General features: G+C 53.0%; 1 protein-coding gene across 1 annotated transcript; it reads right to left on the bottom strand.

Annotated features, from left to right (window-relative positions):
• Positions 1-6216: 6216 nt before the first annotated feature.
• Positions 6217-16991, bottom strand: GDF6 (growth differentiation factor 6). Its single transcript, XM_062568339.1, has 2 exons — positions 16616-16991; positions 6217-7139 (listed from the first exon to the last, which is right to left on the bottom strand). Exons 1-2 carry the CDS (start codon positions 16950-16952, stop codon positions 6262-6264), a joined length of 1215 nt encoding a protein of 404 aa, XP_062424323.1. The 5' UTR covers positions 16953-16991; the 3' UTR covers positions 6217-6261.
• Positions 16992-17496: the final 505 nt, after the last annotated feature.

Here is a 17496-nt window from a genome sequence, read left to right as displayed (position 1 = left end):
TGTCATTTGTCCTTTGTTCACCATTCTAGAGAAGTGATAATCCTTTTCTTTCTTTTCTTCTTATTCCTATTTCTAGTACCTTTAATGGTCATTAGACTTTTTCTACTTTTTGTGAGTTGCTTCCTTGTTTTCAGATGACCAGTCAGCTCTTGACTCAGTGTCCCTGATTTCTTACTATGCTGTCCCAGCAGGACGGCTTCTTATAGGGCTTTAATATAGGGCCCTTTTCCAGCTTGCCTTTCAACTCCTTTCTCCTTCCAGTTCCTCCCTGCAGAACCTTCCCCACCAGCTCCCAGGAATTATGGAAATCTGCTTATAGGAATCATTTAGTGTCGCTCTTCTCCTCTCAATCCACAGACACATGAGCTCCAATCACCTTCCAGCAAGTTCCTCTTTATTACCCATATCTATCATAGCCTTATCTGGCCATGTCTCCTGTAACTGCCTCCACTGTTTGAAACAAAAAGTTGTCCCAACACATTCCAAAAACTTGAGAAACTGTCTGTGTTTTGCTGTTGTTTTCTTCCAGCAAATATCTGGTTGGATAAAGTGCTCGATTACCACTACCTCCTATCCTCTGGACACTCCCAGTAGTTGCTCGAAAAATGTTACCATTGACCTCCTCCTCCTCCTCATTAAGTAATCGCTAGGAGAACTTTACAGTTCCTCTCCATTTTATCTTTAACAAGTCTGTCCCTCCCCTCTTTCTGGCCTTACACACATTCCTAATATACCAGATAATACTCTTCCCTTTTTTCTGACTGTCCTTCCTATACAAATTATACTCTCTCTGCTAATATTCAAGTGCAACAATTTATTCCACTGAGTCTGTGTGATGGCTGATTAAACTGTAGCCTTTGTTGTATCCCAAGACTTCTAGTTCTTCCTGTTTATTCTCCATACTCTTAGCATTAGTGTAAAGGCATCTCAGATGTTTGGCTGTTTGCCCTTATGTTATTCCTTTTGTTCTTCTATGGCCCTCCTGCAATTTCCCACTTCCACCCTAGAAATGAATTGTCAACCAAACCACCAATTTTCTTCTTTACTTGAGCTCTTTCTTAGCCAGTTCAAAGCCCTCATCGTTAGATTGGCAGGTTGGTGCCTAGGATTGTTCTCACTTATTCTACCCTAGTATTCCCCTAAGTATTAAGTGTATGAAAATTCTTACAGTCAGAAAAATAATCATCTTCCACAGAACAATGGTCTGCAGGATGAAAATTCTCCAAAAAGTCTTTAAAAAAAAAGGAAAAAAAAAAAGAAAGAAAAGAAAGTTATTAGTAGAAAAAAGTAGCCTTGGGAGATAAAAGTCCCCACTCTAATTCCAGACTTTCTAGTTCCAGGAAAAGGGTTGACTGTATATGTTGTTAAAACCAATTCTAGTTTTGTGACAGACTGAGGTGGCCAAAATGCCAGCACATGGTTGAACATAGCATCTCGTACGCTGCTCCAGCCTGATGCAGTGTAAGATTAGCTCAGGTTAAAACATTTGGAGAACCTTTTTTCATTCCCAGCAATATCATGTGCTAAATTATAATGCATATTAACTAATATTGATTGGACAAGTGGTACTTTTCAGGGCTGTAGTCATCAAGAAATAGGCAGACGATGAGCACAGGAGTGATACTATGTTGACTCTCCTCTCTCACAGTAATGAACAGCTGGAACATCCACAATTTACAACCAGTCTGACATTTTAAAGAAACAAGAGCAAATATTTGGAAAACTAATTGTATAATAGAGCTGAATGCTGACAAAAGAACCCCACTCTAAACTCCTTTATAGCACATGGGCCTCTATATAGCAGAAAAAATATATGCTATTGAAATCCACTGTTTTGCTGCCTAGACTCTGAATGATTGACAAGTATAAATTTCAGTCATTTGACTTTCTCAAGGCTTCAGATGGACTTTTGAAGCAAAGATTAAGAGATTAAAAAGAAACATGTTTTATGCAATATGATCAGCTCCATCCCCCAGCTAACATTTGAGGTTCTTCCGGTCTCACATCTACACATTTAAAAATAAACATGCTTATTTTGCACATTTCAGTAAACTGACCTCTTATCAGCATGGAGATAGTGAGGAAGAAGACTGGCCCTTCCAGTTGTGCATAGGGGGTGTTCCACTATTTTTCCACACAAATCATTTACAGAGTTACAAGAGCCCCCCTTAAGTCAATGTAAGAGAGAGTTTGGAGTCTAGAAAGGAGGAGCAGCACTTACAAAGGAAGAGCTTAAGCCCTATTCTTTTTTTTCATGCAGATACGCTCTATTTAGTTGTTCTATTGCATACCTATAATTCAAGGAAGTGTCAGTGGTTTTCTTGCATTTGAGCAACAGTCAGTGAGATCGATGAATTACGAAATGTTTGCTGATACACATCACACAATCAGCCAGGCTCACTTCAGCTGTCTTTTATTTGCTGGTATCTATTCCCACTACTTAATAGATTCTGCTCCCTCTTCTGGCCAGCAACATAATAAAAGAAATTATTTTCCCTTTTTGAATATGATTTTGAGCATGGGGAGTTGAGAAATGGAAAAGAAAATTAATATTACTTTGGTGGGACAAAGAGATTAGAGCTACACCTCCATTGAATTATCATATTTGGATTGCTCAGTAACAAAGGCTTTCAGCATTTGTGGTAAAAGTTGAAAAAATAATCACTGGTATTCTTTGTTCAGTTCACTGGTGAGCACTTGGGAGGAGGGCAGGAGAGAGGGAGAGAGGAAGGGAGGCGCAAGGAAGGAAAGACAATCTATCAGCTTTGCTCTATCTTTACACATCTCCTTTTCAAAATTGTACTGCTCCTTCTCGGTTTTGTACAAAAGAATATTACAGAACTAAAAAAGGAAATGAACAGAGATTCCATCTTTAGGAATAGTAGACTTGCCAAAATAGGTTTAGATAATGTTAAAATAACTACAGTATCCAAAAGATATGCTCAAAAAGGTCAGCATTTCCTCTCTTCTAACAGTAAAATCCAAAAGGTTTGTCTCCAAAATAGGTACTCCAGATTCTGGCCATTTTTGTGCCTTTTCAGGTCCTCTTACTTGCCTGGAGGTCAATAAGCACAGCCACTTGGGACAAAGGACTTTAAAATCTTTTCTGGCCATCAAAAATGTTTCCCCAAAATCAGCTAACATAGGAAAAGGTACAAATAGCTCTTCAATGTACATCCAAGACAGCAAAATCTTCACTGCTGCTGCTTTGAGGACTTCCTCTTTGGAGAGATTTCTCAGGCCTCTCAGAGGTGTATTTTGTCTGATGAAATTCCCCAGTACAACTTCTGAGGTGTATCAGAAAAGACAGCTCAGTGATAGGAAAGCTTGCTAGTAAGCATGTGATGTAATCATTTGTAATAGAAGCAATATTGTTTTTATACTAAAAGGAACTTGTGTTGAAAAGCACAGTGTATTATTTTAGCTGAAGCACTGTCTATACATCCAATGCTTTATTTGCTCACCGGACAGTGAAATTAAGAGATGATTCATTCTGCCTTTAAATGCTTTGCTATCTGTGAATTTTGTAACACTTCAGATTTTTACATCATGGTCATTTCCAGTTTATGACATCTTATCTATCTTGATTGCCTTTCATTATGGAGTTTATTCCAGCTTTTTGAGGACGCAGATTTTCTTCATGCCATTTTTCCATTGCTTTCCATTGAGATTATAATGAGAGTGGACACTCGATCCAGAGTGGAACCCTGCATAGAAAACCAGTTAAGTCGGAGCAGCAATCAACTTTCACAACAGCCAGCATGCCACTAGCTGCTGACAAACAGTGACCTGGGCTTTAAAACTAAAGCTCTTTTTAAAGCGGCTATTCCCAAACTCACTTTTAGTCACAAATTTGAAACACTATATGAAATACTAAGCAGAAGTATTCCTCTGGAAGTTGCACACAAAGTAAAGCTGGACCCTTGTAGTGGTCTCTCAGCTGCCAGTATTCAAACTGCCGGGTCCATTTCTGAAATCCTTTGTTCAAGTCCGAGTCCAAGGGAGTGAGCGTTTGCCAGAGAAAAACGTGTGAGATCAGATCTTGTGATCTGGTAAAAATTCCACTTGCCATGAAAAGAACCTTGTTTTCAAACACATTCCACAGTTGCTACAAGGTGAGCGGCTCTTTCAGCTCTTGTGCATTTGAGATGAACCTTTCTTTTAAGAGACTCCAGCTAAGAGCCCCACGCTGCCTGCACCCGCAGCACACCGGGGCCTCTGCACGCATTGTTATGAGAGAGGACTGCAATTCTTCTCTTAGTGAAACATTGAATAGTTCTTCATAATCTAAGAGATAACCAGGAAATATTTAATAAATATATTACCCATTGCATCAAAAATAAATATCATTTATAAAACATTCATTATCTTTTGCTTGTCATCATAATACAGTGTATATAAACATGCCCGGTACAGATGGTATTTACAAATGCTTGCCTGAAATTTTTCCGCTTAATGCATTCCCCCAATTATATTAACATAAATCACTGCATAAAATGTATAAAATTATAATGCAACTTCTTGCATACTTATGCCACCAGCATATACCAAAGAGGAAACTAAAGATCTTATGAGCATACAAAAAGTCTTCAGATAGGAAGAATGGCTTTAGGTAAGTCTTCAAGTGGCACTTACTGCAACTTAACCCAACAGCATTTTACAACTGATGCCAATGTTTACTTGAGAACTCATAATTACTTAATAAAATAATAGAACATATAAAAGCAAGATGACTTTTTGAAAAAAAAAAGTTTAATAATACAGTAAAAGTTGTAGTATCGTCCAGTAAAGGTGTATTGTAAAAATGTTTTGAATATTGATTTACCTCAGATAACTTTAGAGTTGTAAATACTTGCATTATAGTGAGGTAGACAGTAAAAAAAAATTTTCTCCATTATTAGCACAGAATTTAAATCTTGTAATAATATTTTAAGGAAATGATAATGTTAAGTAAGAATGAAATATTTGATTAATGCTTAATTCTGTACAACTCAAATATAAACTTTAAAAAATATTAGAAATAATAACATTTTGAGTGCATATAATGTTTTGTACATTTAAAAAAAGAAATGCATGTTGTTCATCTCCATTTTGCACTTTTCAGTCTGTTTAAATAAACAAATATTTACAACTTTTATATGAACAACAGTGCATCCAAAGCAAAATGTGCATTTTAAATTATTGCTCCTGGTCGAGTCTTTTTATTATCATTTTATATTATTATTCTCTTCTCTCTCTCTCTCTCTTTTTTTTTCCACCAGTCTGTACCTCTGCAAAACCAGATAAGCTAACAATTCTAGAAATCAGTGGGGGAAAGTCTGAAACTACAAACATCATAGTTACATTAAGAAAGGGCTAGGCATGCTTCGAAGTGCACTTTCCTCAGGTGAAGCCATAGTTGAGACCACAGGTGGGGAAGAAACCGAAATTTTACATAAATGAATGCCTTTTCCAGCACGACGTTGGCACATAATACTGCTGCAGGTTGACAGAGCTACCTGGCTGCAGCTTCCGAGCGAACCTGCTGGTTGCATTGCTGCGCTCTTCGCGGACTCCGAGGAGTTTCCGTTCCCGTTCACCCCGGCCGTGCTTTCCGCAACACTTCGCTCTTTTCACAGTTTTTCATCACTGTCTTAAAATACAACCTAACTGGTAATTACAATCCCGAACAATTCTTTTTTTTTTTTTTTTTTTTTTTTGGTCTTCTTTTTTTTTCCTCCTTTGAGGGAGGGGGGAGTGGCCGGAGGCTATTTCTGGCCGGTAATCTCGCAGGAATGTGAAAGAGAGAGGGCAGAAATGAAACAGCCCTTTTGGGAGAAACTTCGAGCCGGGGGTCCGTCTGCTCCCGCTCCCTCCCCCGGCCGCTCCTGCAGCCCGGGGAACCGCCGCCCCGTCGGCAGGAGGCGCAGATCGCCAGATAAAGGCGGCCCGGGGGCTGCGGGGCCTCCCGGCTCCGCTCGCTGCCGCCCGCCGCGGCGGCCGTCCCTCACCGCGGCGCCGGGGCTGCTCGCCGCCCGCCGCCGCCGCCCGCGGGCCCCGCGCGGCCGCGGAGGGCGGGCGGCAGGAGGCGGCCCCGCGTGCGGGCCGGCCCGGGCCGCCTCGGCCCCGCGCCGCCGCCCGCCCCGTCGCGCGGCGCCGCCGGGGGCGCCGGGCCGCGGCCGGGGGGCGCCGCTCTGCCCGGCCCGACGCCGCTGCCGGCGGGCGGCCCTCGCCCGCCGCCGCTCGGCCGCAGGGAGCCCGGCTCCCGCCGGGGGCCGCCCGCTACCTGCAGCCGCAGGACTCCACCACCATGTCCTCGTACTGCTTGTAGACCACGTTGTTGCCCGCGTCGATGTAGAGGATGCTGATGGGCGTCAGCTTGGTGGGCACGCAGCAGCTGGGCGGCGTGGAGCCGGGGTCCATGGAGTTCATGAGGGTCTGGATGATGGCGTGGTTCGTGGGCTCCAGGTGGGAGCGCAGCGGGAAGTCACAGACGCCCTCGCAGTGGTAGGCCTCGTACTCGAGGGGGGCGATAATCCAGTCGTCCCAGCCCAGCTCCTTGAAGTTGACGTGCAGCGGCTTCTTGCTGCAGCGCAGGCGGGACTTCTTGCCGTGCCGCTTGCCGTGGCGGCTGGCGAAGGCGGTGCGCCGCTGCCGCCGCGCCGAGAGGCGCAGGGCGGCGGGCGGCGGCGGCGGCGCCGGGCCCGGCTCGGCGCGCAGCTCCCCCAGGAGGCTGCCGCGCCGCGAGCGGGTGAAGACCACGAGCAGCGCCCGCTCCTGCGGCGCCCGCACCCGCCGCCCGAAGCCCAGGCTGCGCAGGTCCAGCCAGCGCGGCGGCGGCGGCCCGCCGCCCGCCGCGGCGCGCAGCTCCAGGCACACTCGCTTCCAGGGCCGCTGCCCCCGCAGGCCCTGCCGCACGTCGAAGACCTCCCAGCCGGCGGCGGGCGCCGCCCGCAGGTCCAGGGTGCGGGAGTCCAGCGGCCGCGGCGAGAGGCACGGGAAGAGCTGCATGTGCGGGAGGGCGGCGGGCGGCGGCGGGCGGCCGCCGGGGGCCCGGCGGAAGAGCCGCAGCTCGGCCCCCACCAGCTCCTCTTTGTCTGAGAGAGTCGATACATCAAACAAATACTTCTGTCTCCTTAAGGGAGCGGGCGAGAGATCGTCTGCGAGATAAAAAATAATTACAGTCAGTTTCACTCCGGGGGATCTTCCGAGAGGTCTCCCGGGAGGGGAAGGGCGGGCGGGGCGGCGGGGTGCGCGCAGGGCCGCTCCTGCCGCCCCCCGGCCCTGACCCCGGCCCCGGCCCTCCCCGCGGCTCCCGAGCGGGCGGCAGGGAGAGGAGGCGGCGAGGAGGAAGGAGAGGGATGGAGGGAGCCGCAGCCGCCCCGGGGGCAGGGCGGCGAGTCCCCGCTCCGCGCACACCCGCCGGCCGCCGCGGTGCGGGGCGGTAACGCGCCGCTGCTCGCGTTATGTGCCCGTACGCATTATTCTGCTCCAAGAGGAAAAACCTGGACTTCTTTTTTGACACATTCGTGCACGAAGTGCAGCGCAGAAAGCAAACCAGATTCCCCTGAGCTGCTTTCCAATAAAATGTTTACAACCCAGCAAATACAAAAATTCCCAAAGCCCCTGGGTTTCCCCAGAAGCTAGTAAAGCTTGTGTATATTTCAATAGTAAAAGTGTCACTGGAGCCTCTGTTCAGCAGCCCCTCGCTGCTTTTCCAAGCTCAGTCTGCTCCAGAGGTAGAAATGGAGACTAAAGAAATACACAGCTCCCTGTTATTTATTGATTTCAAAGGTCATTGCTATTTCTAATCAGTGTATTTCACAACTTCAGGTCTCCCTGACAGCTCTGGGGGAGCCTGCTTAGGGGCAGGAGGGACAGCTGGATGATTTATGTAAACCAAGACCTTCAGACATGCCAAAGCAATGTACAAATCAGTGCGGATTAACATACAGTTAATCAATGCGGATTAATGTACTCGAAAGTCGCCCCTTGCGCCGCTGCCTGCTCCCCAAAGCGCGACCGCGGCGTGGATTCAACGGGGATCGGGGGAATTGCCGGGGAAGAAGCGTCCCCGCGGCCCCAGGGCAGGACAGCGAGCAGCAGAGCCGGTGCGCCGGGCAGAGCGCTCCCACGTCCCCTGCAGAAGCGGGCGTCCCCTGCCTCCTCCCGCGGCCCCGCCAGCCCTGCCCCGCCGAGTCTGCAAAATGCATCCACCCAACACTGGAAAAAAAAAAAAAAAAAAAAAAAAAAAAAAAAAAAAAAAAAAAGGAGCGAGAAAGAGAGAGAGAGAGAGAGGATACCCCTGGCGACCGCAGCTGCTGCTAAAACTATCCGCTGAAAAGAAAAGCGAAATCCGGCGGGAGCTGCCTCCATTCATTGCAAGGACCCGGCCAGGATTCGTCCCACGGGTCGCATGTCGCTCTGGGGGTGTTTTTTTCCCCTCGTCGTGGTTCGGCTTCCCCCGTGGGCCGGAGGGGGCGGCTGACAGCCCGGCTCGGCTCCCGGCTGCGGGACGAGGGGGCTAGCAGCCCGGGAGAGCTCCGGGGTCATCTTCCCCTCTTCGAGGGAGTCCCGGGCCGGACTGGGAGTTTCAGCCAGAAGGGGCTGTGCATTCCTCGAGCAAGAATGTGCAGGGTTCAAGCAGTGCCCTACTTCCCCCCCCCCCCCCCCCCCCCCCGCATTTCACCATTTCACTTTCTCTGCGCAGCGGAGGAGAGGGCACCGGAGACGGCGGAGGCAGGTCTCCGACCCCGGCAGAGCTGCAGCACTGCTCTCTGCCCCCCAACTTTCTCCACTGCAGGGAACCCTCGAGGGGACCAGGAGAGCCCCTGCCCCACCCCACCTCGGCTTTAGGGTATGGGCAGCGTTTGGGCAGCGCTTGGGCACGGCTCCGCTTTCGAGGCATCTTTCGGCGGGGGGGATGGGGTGGGGGGAGGGTAGCAGCCCCTCTGCGCGGGGGCGCACAGGAGGGAGCGCGGCCCCGCGCGCCCTCCGCGCAGGCGGGCGGCTGCGGCGCGGGGGACGGCACCATCGGGGGCGACTTCCACGCACTGGGCTGGACAGGAGGCAATCGGGGAAGGGCGCGTTTCCCCGTGGGTCCCCGCTGCTGAAAGCGGCACGTCTGCAGGCTCTTATTCGGCGGGGTAGGGAGTAAGTCAGCCCCGATGCTGCGATTATCCGCGACTTTTTGGAAGGTGCTTTTAAAGGCTACTTTCAAACACCGTCTTCTGAACTTGTAGCCATGCGGAGTTTGTACGATTTTCATTCCCGCTCCGGATTCCGCGTTGTTTGGCACGGCACTGTGCGGGGATGGGCGAAGGCGAGGGAAAGGTGCCCCTGGATAAGCAGATCGCAAAGCCAGGTTTAGGTAACACCGACCCTTCGGTCTAAAACTCCCAGCAACTCATACAATTCCTGTCACTCGCTCTTTTATCAAAAAGGGGCAGGAATCTCGATTATTTCAAATAAACAGCCTCGAATCCGATCAGATAAACACGATTTATTCACTCTTGTAACCTAATAATTGCAGATGAATACAGAATCCTAAACTATTATTGGCTCGTTCCCAGCACAGTCAAGAGGGTGGGAAAAACAGAGGAGGGAGGGAAGAGAAAGCAGAACCTCTGATGTATCCCGGACTCGGGCGGAGATGGATCTGGTTTTCGGAAGCTTTCTTCCAGCGAAGTTGTTGCCTTCCCAGCACACAAAGGGAGTGGAAACAACGACCGCCGAGGATACCCTGGCTTCCCCTCTCCCTTTGTGTGAGGATCACACACGTCCGGGCACTTCTTTATTTTATTTTATTTTATTTCCTTTAAACCAAAGAAGTGGCTGGGGTGAAATGCGTGGTTTCAAACCGCCAGTTCCAGATCTGCCTTTTTCTCAGGCCAGCTGAGGTTGTTGTTATTGTTACTGAAACATTTGGAGAGAATAGCAAAGGCATCTCTCATCCAGCCAGGCAGGGGAGAGCCACATTGCAGAAAAGGGACTGAAGGGATGTGTTTATATTTGTAAAGTTAATTTAGATGAACGTTAGTTACGTAATAAGTATTATGATTATTTCGACTCTCCACTGTTTATTTTTTCAGGCGAAAATAAAATACTGGCGGGGAAGGGGGAGAAAAAGGGAATAGATCTAGCTGGAATTAAAGCATGCGTCAATGGTGGGTGAAGAAAGCAACCACACGACGATCTGCCCTTCCCGAAGTGTCCTGGGAAACAGGCATGCCTCGGTGCTTCGGGGGGCGGGCAGGGGAAGGGCCGTGCCGCCGGGGGGCTGCGCCGGGCCCCCGCCCGCCTCTTCCGCGGGTTTCCTCTGCTTTGCGGGGGCGGCGGTTTTATCATCTCCAAGGTTAAATTCATTATGGGGTTGAGACGTTTCCTTTAACTCCGTGTGTGAACCATCTCCTGCTTCTCAGCTTCACTTTTTAACAGACAGCCGGGGCTTCGAGGCAAGCCGGGGGTTAACGAAGGCTACACAAAGTTTCCCTTTTCATGGCAGATCAGGTACTGGGCTCCCGGCCAATTCATCAGGGCTCAGATCTTAACTTTACATCACTGCAAATTATACCCACACCACATTCAAGAAGAATTTTCCCATTCCCAAATTCTCTTTCAAGCCATATTTAAACTCGCAAACCAAAAGCACATTTGCAGTTTAAAGACCCTTTGCAGACGCTCACTCAACAATAATCTGGAAATTAAAACATATATCCCCCGTAACTGTGACGGGCTGCCCACACAATGTCTGCAGAGTCACAACGCTGACAGGTATTTCTTTCGGAGCATTACCCTAGCTGTGGAAACAAGAGGCTGCCTCTCCATGTGTGGTATTTCGCCGAGTCTGAATTCCACATCTTGGAGCGCCTGCCTCGCCGTGGTTTTTTATTACATCGGGTGATTAGATTTAAATGTTTCGTTCGCCTCGCTATCAAGTAACTGGGAAAGACCACACCTTTCTAAAACGAGTTCCTAATCCTGCCAAAATCTGAGCAAACTAATGGAGAGCTGTTTCCATTTTTTTCCCCTGAGCGGGGAGTTACATGGCTGCAATATACCTTTGATCACCGCTTTGCTCTCTCTGCCCCGGCAACGCTGCCTTCGTTCTCCGACGGCATCCTTGGCCACCTCTCTCCTCGACAGCCGCTGCCTATCTCGTTTCGAAATCCCACCAGCAAACTGCAGCCTCCAGCCGCAGCCGCCCAGCGGCCCCCGACGGCCGCGGCCCCGCGCTGCGCCGGCGGCAACACGCGCCCGCCCGCGGCGACCCGCGGGTGCCGGGCGGCCGCCAGCCCCTCTCCGCCCGCAGCCGCCCCACGAGGCGTGCGGAGGCGGAGAAGGGCTTCCCTAGAGGGTTTCCACCTGTCGCGAGAGACGTTAACCGAGTCACCGTCCCCACGCCCGTTTGCGACTATTTCGCTACACGAAATACTTGGACCGACGAGAAACCACGTTCTCCTGAACAAAAACAACAAACAAACAAACAAAAAAATCGTGTTGCAAAAATTGGACCAAATGTTTCCGGCTCTCAGAGAGAAAGAAAAGAGCAAGCGGGTGCTTTGGATAATATTTCTGAGCGTTAAATCCGGAAGTGTCGGGATGCATCAGCACAACATACAGATCTGGCCACAACCAGCGAGGACTGAAACGTCCCCTCCCGCTCAGAGACCAGATTTCAGGCAAGCAGGGACTCCCAGCCCACCCCAGTCCGCCGCGCAACCGGCGCGGCAGCGAGCGCAAAGAAACGAGCATTTCTCCGTTCCGCTGCTTTTCGCCTGAAGGACTGCGAAGACAAGGAGGAGGATGCGGGCAGCGAGGCGCCCGGCGGCCCTGCCCGGCGCCGCGGTGCCGAGGCGGCAGCGGGCTGCCCGCTGCCCCCGGCCTGCCCGGCTCCCCGGCACGGCATCGCCCCGCGGGCGACGGGAGAGAAACCCACCCGGAACCAAGATCCTCCCGTCCCCGCAAAATAAATGCGGCCTCGCAGCAAGCTCCGCCGATGGGTTTTCCTAGGTAATAAATAAATAAATAAACAGATAGGTAGATGGATAAAAGTCGTAGGCTCGAGTCCGAAACGAGCCATTGGAACTGCCTGACACATTTTGAATGACCCCTTTGCGGCTAGCAGAAGCGGCTCCGCGGTCCCGCACCGCCCTGCGGAGCTACCTGTGCCCCAGCGCAGCCGCAGGACCGCGGAGGACGCGCCTTGCGCCGCGGGCAGCGGCGGGGCTCTGCTTTCGCCCAGACCACCCTGCCCACCCCTCTCACTTCTTTGCCCAAATCCCCGTGCCAAGCAAACAAACAAACAAAAAAACCCTCCCAAAGCCAAAATGTGACAAAAGGGAGAGAAGAGTCTTCCGGCAACTGCTTTGGAAACGACCCCACCGAGCCTGCGGCACCCACCTCCTCCCTCCCCTCCCTCCCTCGCCCCCTCTCAGCTCTCCGCTCAATTCCCGCAGCCTCGGGAGGGGGGGAGAAAAAACCGAAATCCCGCGGGCGGAGGCAGCGCGGAGCCGCGGCCGCCTCCCCCAGCCCTCCGCGGGGCGCGGCTGCCCGGTGCCGCTGCGGAGCTCGGCGCTCCGCGGGCGCGGAGCAGCGGCCGCCGCGCTCGCTCCTTACCCGGGCGCGCGGCTCGCGTCGGAGGCGGCTGCTCGCTGCCGCGCTCCGGCCGTCTGGTCTGCATTAGTGTTTTTATAAGGGGCTCAAACTAATCGAATACAAGGTCACCAAATAATTAACAGTTGTGAATTCCCTCCTTCCCCATTAAAATACTTCCCTGCTTATATTTCATTTTCCTTCTGCCAACGACAACACTGCCTGGGCAAAGGCGCTGCGCAGATTACACTGCATTGCAGCTTTCGGTCCACCCAGAAACCCGCTGTTTTGCATAAACATGTTGCACTAGATGAATTTCAAGTGGGATTTACGCTCTTTTCTTCCGCTACATGAACAGCCGGGCCATTTCCAGCTTCTGCACGTGGGATCTTCCCTTCCTGCTCCTCCTGCCCCCTCTCCTCACCACTTTCGTGCCCTAACGGCAATAGTGAAATAACGATCATCGGACCCCTGCCCATCAGAATAAAATTCCTCTCAAGCGGAGCACAAAACTGCATAAAGAAAAGTAGTGGGGGAAAAGAAATGAGACGATCTCGACCAATTTCAATTTCCTTCCCTTATACTCAGAGCTCAGCTTTTCGTACGCGAAGCAGCCTCCGCGGTAACGCGGGTTCGGGAAAGTTTGCAGACACGAAAGGGAAACGCGAGCGCACGTTCCGGCAGCCTGCCCCGGTGGGGTTTGCTTCTCACGGGAGATCCCTGCGAAAACCGCGCTCCCTCACCCCGCGATTATTTATGTTTTGTTTTCGGGTTGTCCCGAGCCGTGCCGCGTTTCTCGGCGCTTGCGGCTTTCCTTGTTTATAGCTCTCTTCTGCAGCTCCCTCCCGCTCCCTTTTCTCCTGACTGGCGGAGTCCTTGCAGTTGCTAATTGTCCTGCCTTACTGTGGAGCTCCAGTGCTGGGGGTCCCGAGGCCACCGAGAGCACCATCTGCGTTTTAATGAGTTACTTCATGTGCCAACAGTAATTTTCCTACATTCAGCTAGGTCCTGTCTGATCTTGCGACCGTAACAAGGGGGAGCGAGTGGGGGGCGGGAGGGGTTGAGAAGGGGGAATCGCAAACCCTCTCCCCCCTTTCTGCATTTTTTTTCTAACACTGCAAAAAATGATAATGCCGCGATGTGGCTTTCCTCGCTCTCAACCTAGCCTGAAAGTGATCTTATTAGCTCTAGGAGGAAAGGAAGAAACAGCATGCGAAGAGGAGGGATTGCTGGTGTCTGCACCGAGCTACTCTTCCCGTCTTACCCGGGGACGCAGATGCTCGCGGAGGGTCGGGGCGCAACGCGCAGCGCTGCGGCTCTGCTCGGCCGCTAGCGCCCGGGCGCCCCGCAAACGGCTGCCGAGCTTCATTTTTTAACAGCCCCTTTCCACTGGCTGACTTCATCTTGAAAACCCCTCGGAAACAGGCACGCACACAAGCCCAAACCACTCGGGAAGTGCATGTCTCGGTGCGACCGAAAGCCGCTTTAATACTCCTACCTCAGCTGTTATCCCCCGAAATAGTGCAATTAAGGATACCCTGCGAGCAGACAAGGTATGGCCACGGCCGTCTCCTGCAGGACTCCTGCTTAGGTAAAAAGCAGCCCATCTAATTGGGTCAATTTGGGAGGCTATATTGTCTGCAAATGAATTGACAGAAACTTCCCCCCTCCGCTTTCTCCGAGCAAAGACTGTTCATCAGCAGCACAACTCCAGCTCGCCAATTAACTGGGCTAGGAGCCCACAGGGAGGTGGGCAGTAAAATAGCTACCACTTCAGAGGAACGGAAGTTCTCTTGAAGTTTTGGTGATGTGCCATTGGCTGGTCCACTTCATTATGGGAGAGACTAGACAATATTTGATATGTTATGACATGAACACTCAATTAGATCACTGAGTTGAAATACTCCAATCAGTGGCTTGATGCTAAGCAACCCTCAGAAGGTCCAGCAGAAGGTCACAGCCTGTGACACATCAAATCAAAATCAATGGGGAAAAGTGAGGCTTTTCCTTAATCAAACCAGGACTTCTGTTCGCAAATCACTTCCCCCGGAGTAGAATCTCCCATGCAGCAAGATGAGCTAAATTTGTTAAATTAACTGTCTTTCTTCTAGTTATCAAGAATAAGATGATCTCGAATGCGGTTTTTTTTTTTTTTTTTTTTTTTTCCCTTCGCGGCTTGCAGAATTAGCACCCATTTCCTCTCTTACGAGGAAAGCAGGTGAGGTCATTTTTATGGCTGAACTTTCGAAGCCCTATTTCTAGAAAGCGAGTCCCCTCCCGTCCCCTTTAACAATGATGAAAAAAACAAACCCCGTAAGGCGAAGGCAGAAAGTAAATCTCCTTGTGCCCTCTCCCTCGCAAACGGCTGAGCTCTTCCGACGGGGGTGGCGGGGGCCCGACTTTGCACGCCGGCCCCGACGGGCAGCCCAAGCCCAGGCAGGCGCCGCACCGGGGTCGCGGTTAGGAAGGGGGCTAAGCTCGGCCCCACGCCGTGTTGAGGGGCGCTGAGGCGAGGAGAGGGCTCCCCACTGGGGGGAGGGAGGAGGCCGAGAGCTTTCCTGGGATTTGGTTTTGCTTCCTGAGTAAGCAGCTCGGGGAGCTGCAGGGGCGCTTCCTCAGCGCTGCGTTTTGCTCAGAAATCGGCGTAAACCGGAGGAAGCGAAAGGGCTTTGGGGGCTGGCAGGGGCTGCTGAAGCCCGCAGCCGCGGCGGCTCGCTGTGCCTGCGCGGCCCGCCGCGCGCAGGTAGCTCCCGGGAGAGGGCAGCGGCGGAGAGGAGGGTCTTAACACAGGGAGGGGGGCAGCGGCGGCGGCGAATGTACAACCCTCATTAAAAAACAGTTAATTACTCTGTCATGAATGGTTCGCAAGCCAGGATAACGTAAAAAAAAAAAAAAAAAAAAAAAAAAAAAAAAAGTTAGGGTTGGTAGTGGTAGCAGGGAAGGGGAGTCCTGTTTTTCTCTGGACCCCTAACAGACCTCCGCCCGCTGCCCAGAGTACGGGCCACGCAAAACAACGAGGGAAAAGCAGAGCAAGGGCCTGGGCGGGCTGCACGTCGCGGAGGCGTCCCTGAAGCGGGCTACGCGGCCTCGGCGCTGCCTGCGGTGGCGGGGGCACGGCGGGGACCTGGGGGGCCCGCTGCGGCCCGCCCCGTCGTACCTGCGCCTCCGCCTGCCGCGGGCTCGCCGCTGCCTCGGGCAGCGCAGAGCCGAGGGCCCGGAGGTTGCAGACCTGTTGCCGCTGCTCACAGCCTGGGGATGGTTTGAGGGCTAAACCCCGCCAGCCCCAAAGCTTTAATGGGCGCAGGATCCGGCCCCGAAGCAGACGGCGAGCAGAGGGCGGGGTGGCAGCCGCAGCGGAGCCCCGCTGCGAGTCGCGCTCTGCCCGCTCCGTCGGGGGAGCTCGGGGCCGGGAGTTACCTGCGTTTCAAGCGGCCTCTCCGCGAGCTAAAGCGACGGGACTTGAGACAGCCCGAGGAAACGCTGCTTCCCAGCCCGGGCGCTTTCAGTCGCGGCTGGTGCTCTCCCAGGTAATCCTGATAAAGCAACTCTACATTAGAGCAGCTTTGGGCAGCGAATGTTTTCCCTCGGTCATTCTGAACTTTATATTTGCCTTACAGCTGAAGCGATAAGAGAGATCCTTTCTTTGGCAGACGGAAATAAACTAGAAGAGCAATTTCTCAAGGTTGCATTTACACCCAAACTGCGCCCGCAAATCTGGGGTTTGTTTTTCACTATCCCTTGCGGATTCGCAAACGAACACGCGTGTTTCTCGCACGCAGCATTTACGACCGCTGCAATCCAGGTTTACCGCTGCGGGCCAAATTGCTTTAAAATAAAACAAAGCAATCCATCATTTACCCAAAGATCCACTTTTCTATGGAAAAGAGGAAAAAAAAAACCGCTAAAGCGACACTCTGCCCGCTTGTCCAGCTCCCAGCTCCGCGGGAAGGCGGCCTCGCAGCGCGCTGCGCCGCGGCAGCGGAGCGCGGCGGCGAGGGTCTGCACGTCGGGGGTGGGGGCAGCCGTGTCCCGGCGAACTTACCTCGTCCCCGGTCTACAAAGCTAGTGATGGTGTTGGCGGACTTGGAGGACTGAAAAAAGCTGGCGTTGATGCCCAGTTTCTCCGCGATGGAGTAGGTCCTGAACAGAGACAGCATGTACTCGTGGGGCTCCGCCCGCGGGGGCGCCCGGCCCCCGGCGTGTCCCCCCTGCCGCGGGCGGCTCTCCCGGGGGGACCGCGGCACCCTGCGGCCCCGCCCGCCCTTGGAGGGGGCGGCGAGCTCCGCAGCGGCGGGGAGGGACGCCGGGCGGCAGCACGGTAAATCCCAGAGGAGGCTGGCGAGCAAGGCGGCGGAGAGCAGGGCCCGGCGCGCATTCATAGCGAGCGGCGGCGGGACGGCGGCGGCCCGACGTGCGGCTCCGGCGGCCCTCGGCGCGGCGGGGACTGCGCGGCGGTGCGGCGCGGCGCGGGGACTGCACCCGGGCGGGCCCGGCCCGGCGCGGCCCGCCCCGCCCCGCCGCGGCCCGGCCCGCCCAGCCGCGGCCCGCCCCGCGGGGCGGGCTGGGTGCCCCGCGCCGGGGACGGCGGCGCTGCCGGGGTGGTGGGCGCCGGGACCCCCGTGGGGGCGGGCTGGGTGCCCTGCACCGGGGGCAGCAGGCACTGCTGGTGGCAGCAGGCACCAGGACCTCCGTGGGGGTTGGCTGGATGCCCTGTGCTGGCAGCAGAGGTGCTGCCAGGAGTAGTGGGCACAAGGGGCTGAGGAGAGTCCCCATGAGGGACTCTCATGGGGGTGGGCTTGGTGCCCGTGCTGGGGGCAGCAGGCATGGGAGGATGAGGAGAGTGGGGTTCCCCATGGAGGGGCAAAGGGGGACCTCAGCATAGGGCCCAGGAGCTGCCCAGGATGGGCTTGCTGCAACGAGGAG

This window comes from Rhea pennata, chromosome 2 (genome assembly GCF_028389875.1).
Source record: "Rhea pennata isolate bPtePen1 chromosome 2, bPtePen1.pri, whole genome shotgun sequence".
Lineage (NCBI taxonomy): Eukaryota > Metazoa > Chordata > Aves > Rheiformes > Rheidae > Rhea > Rhea pennata.
Note: the sequence above shows the minus strand (reverse complement) of the source record. Positions and strands in the feature narration are given on the sequence as shown.

Bases quoted from the DNA above. Each gene is read 5' to 3' on its own strand.
- GDF6 (XM_062568339.1), bottom strand. From the start codon at position 16,952: ATGAATGCGCGCCGGGCCCTGCTCTCCGCCGCCTTGCTCGCCAGCCTC. The intron at 7,140-16,615 runs GTAAGTTCGCCG...TTTATCTCGCAG, and splicing joins CTTTGTAGACCGGGGACGAG to ACGATCTCTCGCCCGCTCCC.